General features: G+C 37.4%; 1 protein-coding gene across 1 annotated transcript in view; it reads right to left on the bottom strand.

Annotated features, from left to right (window-relative positions):
- The window catches only part of LRRC47 (leucine rich repeat containing 47), a 94174-nt gene that overhangs the window by 68238 nt on the left and 10927 nt on the right, over positions 1-15009 (bottom strand). The window contains exon 3 of the mRNA XM_053690409.1: positions 11042-11158. Within this exon, the coding sequence (XP_053546384.1) occupies positions 11042-11158 (117 nt within the window). The remainder of the gene's footprint in view (positions 1-11041; positions 11159-15009) is intronic.

Genomic DNA, 15009 nt, shown 5'->3' with positions numbered 1-15009 from the left:
GATAACAAGAGAACAAAGCAAATCATAGAAATACATTGAAAAAAAATTGTTAAAAATTGCATGTTCTTTCTGAATCATGAAAGGTTAATTTTGACTACTATCACTTTAACGCCATTGATCCCCTGCAAATCTATGTACACAGAATCAACCCATACTATGGGGTCGATTTATGAAAGTGTGGACGGACATGATCCGCTGTAGCGATCATGTCTGCCGCACATCAATAAATGCCATTGCACAAGCAGTTCTGGTAAACTAATTGTGTAATGCCGACCACTGCAGATTCACGGCCAATCTGCCGCTAGCACGGGGTGTCAATCCACCCAATCGCATTGCTGTCTGCCGCAGAGGTGGCGGACGAGTTAAGGAGCAGCGGTCTTAAGACCACTGCTTCTTAACTCCTGTTTCCAGCGAGTCTGAAGGCTCGCGCGGAAGGAGCTTGATTAATCGGCTCCTATGTATCAAGAAGCTCCCTGAATAGAAGATTGTTTGATGTGGAATAGATCTGCACAAGGACCTAAGTGTGAGGTGGGAGGGGTAAGCATTAAAATTAAATATAATGTTATGGTTTTAGTTCAATAAAACAATTTAATTTGTTATTATTAAGGTAAGTTATTTTTCTTTAGTTAAATAAAACTATTTAAATTGTTATTATTAAAAAGGTAATCTTTATTTTTCTCCTTCCAATAAAGTACAGCTGAAAAGTTGATCAAATATGAACGATTAACCTATTAAACTGGAGATAGTTCACCTCCCAATAATTACATTCATTTATTTCAATGATCTAACTATCCCTTTCTAATGATATATAACCAAATCAGTAATAACAACCATAATTTAAATTGACTTAAAGGGACACTGAACCCAAATTTTTTTCTTTTGTGATTCAGATAGCGCCGGCAATTTTAAGCAACTTTCTAATTTACTCCTATTATCAAATTTTCTTCATTCTCTTGGTATGTTTATTTGAAATGCAAGAATGTAAGTTTAGATGCCGGCCCATTTTTGGTGAACAAACGGATTTGTCCTTGCTGATTGGACAGCACCAATAAACAAGTGCTGTCCATGGTTCTGAACTAAAAAATTGCTGGCTCCTTAGTTTAGATTCCTTTTTTTTCAATTAAAGATAGCAAGAGAACAAAGAAAAATTGATAATAGGAGTATATTAGAAACTTGCTTAAAAATTGCATGCTCTGAGTAACTGAAGAAAGAATTTGGGTTCAGTGTCCCTTTAAATCAGCCTTACCGATTAGTGATTTAAAACAAATCTACCCTGCAAATTAGCCTAAATAGCAGCATTAAAGGGATAGTAAAGTCCAAATTAAACTTTCATGTTTCAGATAGGGCATATCATTTTGAACAACTTTCTAATTTGCATTGTACTCTTGCTATTCTTAGTTGAAGGCTAATACTATGTAGGCTCATATGCTAATTTCTAAGCCCTTAAAGGCCGCCTCTAATTTGTATGCATTTGACAGTTTTTCACAGCTAGAGGGCATTAGTTAATGTGTTTCATATAGATAACATTGTGCTCACTCACATGGAGTTACTTAAGAGTCCGCACTAATTGCCTGAAATGCAAGTCTGTCAAATGATCTGAGATAAGGAGGCAGTCAGCAGAGGCTTAGATACAAGGTAATTACAGAGGTAAAAAGTATATATTTCTATAACAGTGTTGGTTATGCAAAACTGGGGAATGGTAAATACAGGGTTTATCTATCTTTTTTAAACAATAACGATTTTGGTATTTACTATACCTTTAACCCCTTAATGACCGCAGCACTTTTCCATTTTCTGTCCGTTTGGGACAAAGGCTATTTTTACATTTCTGCGGTGTTTGTGTTTAGCTGTAATTTTCCTCTTACTCATTTACTGTACCCACACATATTATATACCGTTTTTCTCGCCATTAAATGGACTTTCTAAAGATACCATTATTTTCATCATATCTTATAATTTACTATAAAAAAAATTATAAAATATGAGGAAAAAATTGAAAAAAAACACACTTTTTTAACTTTGACCCTCAAAATCTCCTACACTTCAACAACTACCAAAAAACTCCCATGCTAAATAGTTTCTAAATTTTGTCCTGAGTTTAGAAATACTCAATGTTTACATGTTCTTTGCTTTTTTTGCAAGTTATAGGGCAATAAGTACAAGTAGCACTTTGCTATTTCCAAAAAAATTTTAAAAAAATTAGCGATAGTTACATTGGAACACTGATATCTGTCAGGAATCCCTGATTAACCCTTCACATATATATATTTTTTAAAAGAACACAACCTAAGGTATTAAACATGGAGTATTTTGACTCTTTCCATGCAACTATTTTACCACCAATCTATGCCAAAGTTTGAAAAAAAAAAAAAAAAAATGGTGATTTTTTGACAAAATAGCAATTCAAGAATACATTTACTGAGAACGTTAAGGGTTACTGCCAAATAACACCCCAATATGTCTTCAGCAGCATCTCCTGAGTACAGTGATACCACCCATGTATAGGTCTGTTGGGTTCTCTGGGGGCTAAAAGGCCTTATTTTTAGGGGGCGCATTCCAGTTTTTTAATTTGGAATTTTCACATCTGTCGACATGCACCCATGTCCTATTTGGGACATTTCTGAAGCCGGACAATGTAAATTACCCCCATCAAACCATATATTTTTAAAAAGTAGACACCCTAGGGTATTTCAAATGCTGGTATTTTAACACTTTGCATGCACTAATTCAACCACCAGTCTTTGTCAAACTTTTGGGTAGTCATTTTGGTGTGTTATTTTTCACACGCATTGTACTTTAGGCATGGATTCTCAGTTCCTGTTATATGTTACTGACCAAAAACACCTCAATATGTGTTCAACAACAACTTCTGAGTACAGTGATACCCCCCATGTATAGGTGTGTCGGGTTCTCTGGGGGCTAAAAGGCCTTAATTTTAGGGGGCGCATTCCAGTTTTTCAACTTGGAATTTTCATATCTGTCATCATGCACCCATGTCCTATTTGGGACATTTCTGAAGCCGGCCAATGTAAATTACCCCCATCAAACCATATATTTTTGAAAAGTAGACACCCTAGGGTATTTCAAATGCTGGTATTTTAACACTTTCCATGCACTAATTCAACCACTAGTCTTTGTCAAACTTTTAGGTAGTCATTTTTTTGCATTATTTTTCACACACATTGTACTTTAGGCATATATTCTCAGTCCTTGTTATGTGTTACTGCCAAAAAAAACCTCAATATGTATTCAACAACATCTCCTGAGTACAGTGATACCCCCCATGTATAGGTGTGTCGGGTTCTCTGGGGGCTAAAAGGCCTTAATTTTAGGGGGGGCATTCCAGTTTTTCAACTTGGAATTTTCACATCTGTCATCATGCACCCATGTCCTATTTGGGACATTTCTGAAGCCGGACAATGCAAATTACCCCCATCAAACCATATATTTTTGAAAAGTAGACACCCTAGGGTATTTCAAATGCTGGTATTTTAACACTTTCCATGCACTAATTCAACCACTAGTCTTTGTCAAACTTTTAGGTAGTCATTTTTTTGCATTATTTTTCACACACATTGTACTTTAGGCATATATTCTCAGTCCCTGTTATGTGTTACTGCCAAAAAAAACCTCAATATGTATTCAACAACATCTCCTGAGTACAGTGATACCCCCCATGTATAGGTGTGTCGGGTTCTCTGGGGGCTAAAAGGCCTTAATTTTAGGGGGCGCATTCCAGTTTTTCAACTTGGAATTTTCACATCTGTCATCATGCACCCATGTCCTATTTGGGACATTTCTGAAGCCGGCCAATGTAAATTACCCCCATCAAACCATATATTTTTGAAAAGTAGACACCCTAGGGTATTTCAAATGCTGGTATTTTAACACTTTCCATGCACTAATTCAACCACTAGTCTTTGTCAAACTTTTAGGTAGTCATTTTTTTGCATTATTTTTCACACACATTGTACTTTAGGCATATATTCTCAGTCCCTGTTATGTGTTACTGCCAAAAAACCTCAATATGTATTCAACAACATCTCCTGAGTACAGTGATACCCCCCATGTATAGGTGTGTCGGGTTCTCTGGGGGCTAAAAGGCCTTAATTTTAGGGGGCGCATTCCAGTTTTTCAACTTGGAATTTTCACATCCCATGCACCCATGTCCTATGTAGGACATTTCTGAAGCCGGCCAATGTAAATTACCCCCATCAAACCATATATTTTTGAAAAGTAGACACCCTAGGGTATTTCAAATGCTGGTATTTTAACACTTTCCATGCACTAATTCTTTGTCAAACTATTAGGCAGTCATTTTTTGTGTGTTATTTTTCACACACATTGTACTTTAGACATGAATTCTCAGCTCCTGTTATGTGTTACTGCCAAAGAAGACCCCAATATGTGTTCACCAACATCTCCTGAGTACAGTGATACCACCTATGCATAAGTTTCTTGGCTTGTTCGGGGGGTGTAATGCCAAATGTCCAACATGCGTTTGTGATTTTTTTTTCACATTTAACATATTTTCTTTGCCTATTGTCTTTTTGGGGGTATTTTAACATACCCCAATTTATTTGTTTCCATGAATGTGCATATTTTTGAAATGTTGACACCCCAAGGTATTGTATATGGTGTGCTTTGATGCATTTGAAGTAACTGTTTTAGCTAAAAAAATTGGAGAAAGTGTATGGTGGCATTTTTTCAATTTTCATTTTTACACACACATTGCTTTTTGACTATGATTTAGGAGAGACTGTTGTAAGTTAGTGCAAAAAAATACTTCAGGTTGTTTTCTGCTAGGCACCCTGAGTACACCTATGCCCCCCATGCATAGGTTTGCCAGGATTTTGGGAAGGTTATGTTACAATTTTATGACTTGTGATTTTAGTTATTAAGTGAGAGTATTTCTTCTGATAGGCCTATCTTTAGTTTGGGGCCTATTGTAAACCCCACTTTTATTTATTGCCATGAATGTGCATATTTTTGAAATGTTGACACCCCAAGGTATTGTATATGGTGTGCTTTGATGCATTTGAAGTAACTGTTTTAGCTAAAAAAATTGGAGAAAGTGTATGGTGGCATTTTTTCAATTTTCATTTTTACACACACATTGCTTTTTGACTATGATTTAGGAGAGACTGTTGTAAGTTAGTGCCAAAAAAATACTACAGGTTGTTTTCTGCTAGGCACCCTGAGTACACCTATGTCCCCCATGCATAGGTTTGACAGGGGTTTTTGTAAAAAAAAAAAAAAAAGAACAGCCCCATTTTAGAAAAAAAAATATATTAGTGAAATGTAAAAATCTGGCACATTAAAAGTAAAAAAATAACAAAAAATTTAACAGTAAACATAACAAAAAAAAAATAACAGCAAATTTATTTATTTTTTAAAAATTGACCATTGTATGGTACCGCTTGAAGCAGTCCCCAATGCAGAGTCCAGGCTGTCCAGGGCAATCAGGACAGTGATATACAGTGTCCCTTCTCTGCCCCCTCTTGGTACAGACTCTGCATTTTTTTGTGTGGTCTCTGCTTTGCGGCAGTAGGGGGGATTTTAAAAATAAAATGAGTAGCCCCAACTCTGCTCTCTCCCATCACCGCCCGGAGAGCAGGTGCATCATGGTACAAAATCCCCGAAATGATCTGGAGCTGAAATTGTAAAAAAGTCAGTTTCATTCCGGGGTTTGCTTTTTTGAACAACAAAAAAGCGTTGTGGGTTGCAATCTGCATTAGGTAAATTGCAACCTTTTTGTACCAGGCCCTTGTCTTCCGCATAATTAGGTAGGGCTGCAGCAGCTGATCTGCCAGATCAACCCCACCCATATGCCGGTTATAAGATTTGATGCACACTGGCTTCCTTATGATCTCAGCTCTGCCACGTACAGAGACCGCCACCGTCCTCTCTGTGTGGATGGTGGTAAGAAGGTATACATCCTTCTTGTCTCTGTACTTCAGTGCCAACAGCTCCTCTTGGCGCAGAGCAGAGGTCTCCCCCCTTCGTAGCCGGGTGCGTACAAGTTGTCCTGGGAAACCTTTGCGGTTCTTTTTAATATAGTACCGCAAGCTACTGTATCAAAGCAATACAGTAGCTTGAACAAAAGGACACTTGTATAAAAATTGTCTAAGTACAAGTGATACCCTTTGTTCATTAGGGGTAATATCAGGTCCCAGACAATCTTGCCAGTGGTTCCCATATGTTCTGGGCAACCTGGAGGGTCAAGGTGGCTATCCTTTCCCTCATACACCCGGAAGGCCTGAGTATACCCAGTCTCGCTCTCACAGAGCTTATACACCTTTACCCCATACCTGGAGCGCTTGGAAGGAATATACTGCTTGAATCCCAGCCTTCCCTTATACTTCATCAGGGATTCATCAACGCATATATTCCTTCCAGGTGTATAAGCCTCTGCAAACCTGGCAGAAAAGTGGGTAATCAGGGGGCGGATTTTATACAGCCTGTCAAATTGGGGATGCTCCCTAGGGGGGCACAGGCTGTTGTCGCTGAAGTGCATGAAATGAAGAATCATTTCATATCTCTGCCTCGACATACTCTGGGAGAAAATGGGGGTAGAGCAGATGGGGCTACTGCTCCAGTAGGAGCGAACGGAGGGTTTCTTTATGATGCCCATCAGCATAGTCAATGCCCAGAATTTTTTAAATTCTGGCACATTGATGGGGGCCCATTGCTGCTTTGCCAAATATGTTTCAGGCTTTGCAGCACGGTACTGATGGGCATATAAATTAGTTTGGGCGACAATGTTCCCCAATACATCATCACCCAGAAACAACTCCAGAAACTGTTGGGGGCTAAAACCTGCCACATCTATATTTATGCCAGCATTTGCTGTGAAGGGTGGGATATCTGGCCTCTGGAGATGAGGCGTTACCCACTCTTCAGCGGCAATGGCAGCAACACGCCTCCTTCTAGCAGGGGGGCTAGCAGCCACAGATACATCACTATCAGTTGAGACTGCATCTAATGATGTATCTGAGCATATGGCAGGGTCAAAATTGGGGTCTGAGTCAGACATAGAGGCATCTGACTCTGACGCAAGGATGGCATACGCCTCCTCAACACTATATCTTTTCTGTGACATTTTTGTATCTGTCACAGAAAACCAAAATTAATTAATTAACTAAATGGCCTTTGGGTTTTTTTTAAAAAAAGTACAGCTATGCTAATGCCAGTGATTTATAGCGATCACTGGCAAGCTAGGGGTTAAATACTCTTTAAATTAAATTAACTAAATGGCCTTTGGGTTTTTTTAAAAAAAAGTACAGCTATGCTAATGCCAGTGATTTATAGCGATCACTGGCAAGCTAGGGGTTAAATACTCTTTAAATTAAATTAACTAAATGGCCTTTGGGTTTTTTAAAAAAAAAGTACAGCTATGCTAATGCCAGTGATTTATAGCGATCACTGGCAAGCTAGGGGTTAAATACTCTTTAAATCAAATTAAATTAGCTAAATGGCTCTGAAAGGAGCGTTTAGGTTTTTAAAAAATTACAACAACAAAAATTAACCCCTAAAAAAATGCACAGACAGCAAAAATGTAGAGCTATGCTAATGCCAGTGATTTATAGCGATCACTGGCAAGCTAGGGGTTAAATACTCTTTAAATTAAATTAAATTAGCTAAATGGCTCTGAAAGGAGCCTTTGGTTTTTTAAAAAATTACAACAACACAAATTAACCCCTAAAAAAATTCACAGACAGCAAAAAAGTACGGCTATGCTAATGCCAGTGATGTATAGCGATCACTGGCAAGCTAGGGGTTAAATACTATTTAAATTAAATTAGCTAAATGGCTCTGAAAGGAGCGTTTAGGTTTTTAAAAAATTACAACAACAAAAATTAACCCCTAAAAAATGCACAGACAGCAAAAAATTACAGCTATGCTAATGCCAGTGATGTATAGCGATCACTGGCAAGCTAGGGGTTAAATAGTCTTTAAATTAAATTAAATTAGCTAAATGGCTCTGAAAGGAGCCTTTGAGTTTTTAAAAAAAAATACAACAAAAATTAACCCCTAAAAAAATGCACAGACAGCAAAAAATTACAGCTATGCTAATGCCAGTGATGTATAGCGATCACTGGCAAGCTAGGGGTTAAATAGTCTTTAAATTAAATTAAATTAGCTAAATGGCTCTGAAAGGAGCCTTTGAGTTTTTAAAAAAAAATACAACAAAAATTAACCCCTAAAAAAATGCACAGACAGCAAAAAAAAGTGCAGCTGTGCTACTGCCAGTGATTTATAGTGATCACTGGCAAGCTAGGGGTTAATGGCTCTGAAAAGAGCCTTTGGATTTTAATTTTTTTTAACAAATAAAAGAAATAAATCTCTCTGCTAAAATACAGGTCTCTCTCTTTCTCCAACAAAATGGCAAGTGAGGAGAGGGAGGGAGATCCACACTGATCAGAGTCAATATTTACAAATATTGACATGATCAGACAAATGGGGTATTTTATTATTATTTTTTTTTTTTTCTAAGAAGGCTCAGATTGGGTGACCCTAGCTTGCCCCTATGGTGAGACAGGCTAGGGACACCCCCAGATGCCCCATGATGCACCGGGCATCGCCATTTTGGAAGCCTCATGGGGGAGGGGGGGGGCGCTATATGTGGGGCTTTTTTATTTTAAATTTTATTTATTTATTCCCATTTTTTATTTAATTTATACACTAACTAAGTGCCTCGACCCACCGAGGCACTTAGCACACTAGCAGAGCATCGGAAGCGTGTCCGATCGCTTCCGATGCTCTGCTGCACTGCCGGGCTCCACGTGGAGCAAAACCGGAAGTGATCACTCAAGGGGGAGTGATCGCTCCGGTCCCGGCACTCCGTAACAGCACTGCAGGGATGCCCAGACATCGAGGCATCCCTGCAGTACTGTAATAGTGCCTGGAAGCGATCTTGATCGCTTCCAGCACTCACTTTAGCCGAGGACGTGCAGGGTACGTCGTCAGGCGTTAACTGCCTTTTTTTTTCAGACGTACCCTGCACGTCCTCGGTCACTAAGGGGTTAAATAAAATTCATCTTCTGAACTAATTTAAAAACAAATTAAAAAATTATGTTTTCTTTGTATAGAATATTATATCTTCCAATTCCAAATAATTTTTTAAAATAAACTTGTTTGCTGCAATTGTTTTTCATCAGCCAAACTCCAGCAGCCATTTGCTTTAGTTGGTGGAGCCAATCTGGGCTTGAGTCAGCAGACAAGGCTAGCCATGATCATTAAATTAGTATAAAGTACATTGTTTTGTAGTCGTTAATTAAAGCCAATTAGGGAGAGTTGTAGCAGAGTTAGCCTTAAGAAGTGAACAGGGTCTACACAAAGGAAGATCCTCTGCTCTTCAATTGTGTGTGATTGAAGAGTGATTGAAAAATAATGCACCAAAACATCTCTCTGTAGAGAAAATAAAGTGAGGAGTAGGATTATAGTAGCTAGAGAAGCAGGGTTTTGTAGGCAAATTAAATAATAATAATAATAATAGGTAATTCTAGGGTCATGGGGGTTTGTATCAGGCCCCAGAGGTGCGGTAATGACCGTGCTACAACCAGGTGTCAGGAGCTCGTTAGGAGCCGTAGTCACTGGCAGTGCTGGTAGCCACCCAATCCTTGGAAAGACTGTGGCACTCAAGGCTTGGGTGGCACTAAAAAGCCTTTAGTTTAGTCCAGGAGACCCATCTATGCAACTTTTTGTTCACTATGATAGCTCTATATGTATTCTTCATCTGAAGTGAACCCTGCAGTGTCTTGGTCACCAAGTCTGAATGGGAGGTTATCTCAGTCTCCGATTCAGTTCTTGGTTATTTTGTATGGGGGGTCTTGGACATCTTGTTCTCGACCCTTGCAAGTTATTTGGCTTCTTTTACCTTTGGAACTGTACTCTGGTTTAGGATTTTCCCATCTCCTGTTGTGATGCACAGCTACTGACTCATTACCTGGTGCTGACTTCTTATTGACTACTCTTCTGATCTACCCGAGTATACCTGTGTATTCCATGACCTGCTCAGGAGTAACCTCCAGCCTAACTCTATTTGGTGCCTGCAACGCATCTCCTGCTTCAGTGGTTCCAGTCCTTAAATCAGGTAACTCTTTAATTACCATATAGATTCAGACTCATTACAGAGCGGTTTTCTGAGCTCATGGGTTCGGCCAATAGCAAACCACCCAACATTTTTGGAGACGCTGGTGGTTTAGATATGGTCATCTAGGGTTCGCGTTCTAGCAAGCTTGGTACAGAATCTCATTATATTAGGGGCAGAGTTTAGAAGAAGCTTGCAGAGCACATGGGAATGAGGCGTGGCTAGGTTGTCGTCGGCCAACGGCGAGTTGTATAAAGATCCTGGTGAGCTCAAACTATAACAAACCCATAAAACAAAGGATGGCTGGGAGCTGTGAAATAATTTTGGTGCACTAAAAGATACACACAATGACTATTGGAAGGTTTCAGGAGGGAAAAAAAAAAATCAGCTAGTTTTTTCTGACATTTCTGTCCAGCAAATAATAATTGTGGATAAGAAAAAAAAACTAGAATAAATATTTTATTAAAAAAGGACTTTTCTTTAAAAGGACCATGAAATACAATAGAATTGAATAACTGACAAAGCAATAGCACTTACTTTGAATTTGAAATGAGCAGTAGAATATTCTCTGGCAAATTTCAAAGTCAATCCAATTTTTCCTTCCCCTGTATCATGTGACAGCATCAGCCAATAACAGAATGCATATATGTATATACTATGCACTTTTTGATTAGTAGGAGCTGGAGTCTTAGTAAGTGTACATAAGAAAAAAAAAAGTGCATATTTTGATAATGAAAGTTTTTTTTTTTTTTTTTTTTAATTGTAGGCTTTATATAAATCATAGAACTTCGCTTTAGTGTCCCTTTAAAAGTTGTTATATTCAGCGATTTTTGGGATCTTTTCTAACACTCCTATTTAAAATATCATCACTTTTTTTTTTCAAAATGGTTCCCAATTTCTAACAAATCTAGCAAACGCTGCTATATGTTTATTAAATGTTTAACGTACCTTAAATTCGTTAGGAGGGCGGGCGTCATACGACAAAGGTCCTCTCACCGTGCGCAAGTCATGGGTGGCAATAGTTGCTAAAGTCCTTTTCTCACAGAGATCGTCGTGCATTTTGGTCTAAAAATAATGAAACAATAAAAAAAATATATAAAAACCATTAGTGATTTAATTTCCACCCCATATCCTCTCTTGTTCCCTATGCGCCCTGTGCATGCAGTCACCTAAGCTGCAACAACCTGTTCGTAAATTGGCAACGTTTGTGTTAGATATGTGCAAGGGCAAAAAATTAGATTTGGCCAAATCTTTTGGGACGAATATTCAGAAAAATTAGTTTACCGATTATATTCGGTAAACAAATGTAAATGATCCTTTGCTACAGGCGATAAAGTTCACATACAGCATATATTTACCTATAGTGCGCTGGAGAGCCGCGCTAATCCTAACACTTCTTCACAAAGCCCGAACTCTCCAGCGCGCTATAGGTACGTTTAACCCCTAAGGTAATTTAATGGAAACAAATGAATACTGACAAATTGTCAGTATTTATTTATTTTCTTTAAAATTACGTGGTGCATTTCTTCAGATACTCGTTTCGTGAAAACTAAACAAATATCAGTGTTTCATTGACGAAATTGCATTTGTAACAAAATGAATGCCCATGCCCTAGTTCTGTATTTAATAACATTAAAGGTAGATAAAGTATCATTTTGGAGCGTTTTTTTTTTCTCATTGTTTTCTTATATTGACAAGGTTGTTTACGAATCAGCTAGGTTTGATAATGCTGAGGATTTAGCCCTTTGGACCTGTGCAGGCTCATATAAATGTATAGTTACTGGACTTTCAGAACCAATATGTCGATAAGCTGGTTTGAACTGTAGAAACTGTATTTTATATCTTTTATATTATTCATTTTATTGGTTGTAATTATCATAACTTTAATAAAAATAATCTTTAAAATAAAACAAACATAAGAAAAATGGTATTGTGCTTTGCACGGTATGGTTAGTGTGTGTTTATTTTCCAGATACTAGAGATATATTTTACATTTTCAAAAACGTTCCTTACTTTTATTGACATTAAATAAACCTGAATAATTAAAGGCATATGAAGCCCAAAAAAAATATGAATTTTGACAGAGCATGCATAAAAAAAAAAAAGTTTCCAATTTTCTATTATCAAATTTGCTTTGTTTGTTCACATGGTATTCTTTGTTGAAGAGATGCCTAGTTAGGCGTCTGCAGTACCGAAAGGTAGGAAATAATGCTGCCCTCTAGTGCTCTTGCACATGGATAACATTCTTGTAAAAAAAAACAAAAAAAACACATATAGTGCTCCTGCTTTTCAACAGAAGAGACCAAAAGAACGAAGAAAATGTGATAAAATAAGTAAATTAGAAAGTTGTTTGAAAATGCATGGTTTATATGAATGATGAAAGAAAAAATCTGTGTTTATTGTGCCTTTATTGGGAAATGATGCCTGTAACTGTGTAAGCAGTTAACCATATAAGGTATCAAATAATGTATAACTATGCATAACAAAACATTTTTATATTAACCCTTTGAGTGCTAATGACGGCTCTGAGTTGTCACAGAGTTTCCCACTCTGGTGCTAAATGACGGCTCAGAGCCGTCACTAGCACTCTCCCGCCTTGAGGGAGATCTGGGGGCTCCCACCCGCTCCTACCCCGGCGATCAGGCCTGCATAGTGACAGGCAACGCCGGGGCTTCCCGTTTTGCGTGATGACGTCACAGCGCAACTTTATTTATACTTAACAATGTTAAGTATAGGAGCAGGGGGCATGCTGCTTAGAAGTCTGTATCTCAGGCATCATTGGAAAGGTAATCGCCTAACCTTTCCAACAGTGTAAGTCTTGGGGGTCTAAAAAAAAAAAAAAAAAAAAAAAAAAAAAGTAAAAAAAAAAAAATCTTAGCACCCAGGTGGGAAAGTGTTTAGCACTCAAAGGGTTAGGAAAGTCAAAATTAAACTTGCATGATTTAGATAGAGCAAATAATTTGAAGACACTTTTATATTTACTTCTATTTTCAAATGTGCTTCGTTCTCTTGGTATTCCTCTTTGAAAAAGAATATGCACATATCCTACACTAGTGGGAACTGGCTGCTGATTGGTGCCTGCACACATTTGTCTCTAGTGATTGGCTAACTAGATGTGTTCAGCTAGCTGCCAGTAGTGCAATGCTGTTCATTCAGCAAAGGATAACAAGAGAATGAAGCAAATTTGATAATAGAAGTAAATTGGAAATTTGTTTAAAATTGTATGTTCTATCCAAACCGTAAAATACATTTTGGGGGTTTTCTGTCCCTTTAAAATCTCAAGGTATTTGCTGTCCTTTTAAACATTTTGAAATATTAATATACGGTAAATATTTAATTATGTATCGTAAAAAAAAAATTTTTACAATTCATTATTTATTTTGTCTACTTTCATGTAAATACTGTGCGTGTCCCACATTCCTTAGAGAGACTGAAAAGCAAATTCCTGCAAAATGTTGCAAATTGCATAAACTAAACTATGATTTATTAGAGCAGTTGACAAACTAATTTACAGATTGCCTTAATTGGACACAGTTAAAGGGACATGAAACCCACTCTTTTTTTCCTTTTATGATTCAAATAGCGTATGCAGTTTTAAACAACATTTCAATGTATTTCTAGTTTCTAATTTGTTTCATTCTCTTTGTGTCCTTTGTTGAAAAGTAAACCTAGGTGGGCTCAGGAGCTGCAGATTGGTGGCTGCACTTATATGCCTCTTGTGTTTGGCTTTCAGATAGTTCACAGGTGTGCATTGCTGCTCCTTCAACAAAAGGATACTAGAGAATGAAACTAATTAGATAAGTGAATTGGTATGTTGTTTAAAACTGTATGATCTATCTGAATCACTAAAGAAAAAAAGATTGGGTTTTATGTTCCTTTAAAGGAGAGGATATAAACTCAGCGTTTTAAGTAGTGTTAAAAAAAAAAAAAAAAAGATCTCTCTTGTATGTAGGTCTGTAGCAATTCAGTACTATTTGCTGGTATAATCTATGGATATATGAAGAAAAATAAATACTTGAATGTTTCTTTAAAAAATAATATATAAAATTACAACCGTCTAGAGTTTCGGTAACAGGATTATTTTGTTCAAAATTTTTTGTCAACAAGTTATTGATCAAAACCTACCACAGATACATACATACTGCCACCTGGTGGACAGAACAATATTGCAAGTCCAGCTACTCACCATTCTACTGAACTAGTTGTGGTAAAACTGATAACTACAAAATGGCCTGCAATTTTTAACAAAAACAAAAACAAGTTACTTTTTTTTTTTTCCTGCTGGAGTGTATTACATTTTTACAAATAAACTTCTTTAACTTTATTTTGTCATATGAGGAGAGGAGTCGCATAACTCCACTCATTAATAGGCGATTCTCAAAAAAAATCCCTTAATGCATTTACTGTATTGGAGGCAGTGACTTGAGAATTCCTTATCCCCCAAAAATGCTAACAAAACACACACAATAAGGGTTGCCACTTCGGCCATGTTTTCTGGACACTTATGAGTTATACATGCTGCAGGGTAAGCAGGGAGGAACATGTATTGTGCTGTTCATTATCATTCATGTGATGTCCAAAGGCACAATACATGTTCCGCCCCACTTACCCTGCAGCATGTGTAACTCATAAGTTTCTAGAAAAACATGGCCGAGGTTGCAACCCTACACAAAATACCCTTTACATAAGGAAAGGATTATGCACTTTCAAATAAAAAAAAATGCTAAAGTTATTTCCTAAAATATGATTGGTCTGCGAAAAATAAACAAGGAATGGAATGTGTAGGCGCTTCACACATAAAATACTGAAATTTGTGTGTAAATGCAACGAGTCAAAGGGCTAAAAACAACTCTTGCACAAGGTTGTGAAATGATCTGAACAGATTAAATATCAATATGTGAACATCAGCCTTCTGT

The sequence above is a fragment of the Bombina bombina genome, chromosome 8 (genome assembly GCF_027579735.1).
Source record: "Bombina bombina isolate aBomBom1 chromosome 8, aBomBom1.pri, whole genome shotgun sequence".
Classification (NCBI taxonomy): Eukaryota; Metazoa; Chordata; class Amphibia; order Anura; family Bombinatoridae; genus Bombina; species Bombina bombina.
This window is presented reverse-complemented; position numbering and strand designations above follow the sequence as displayed.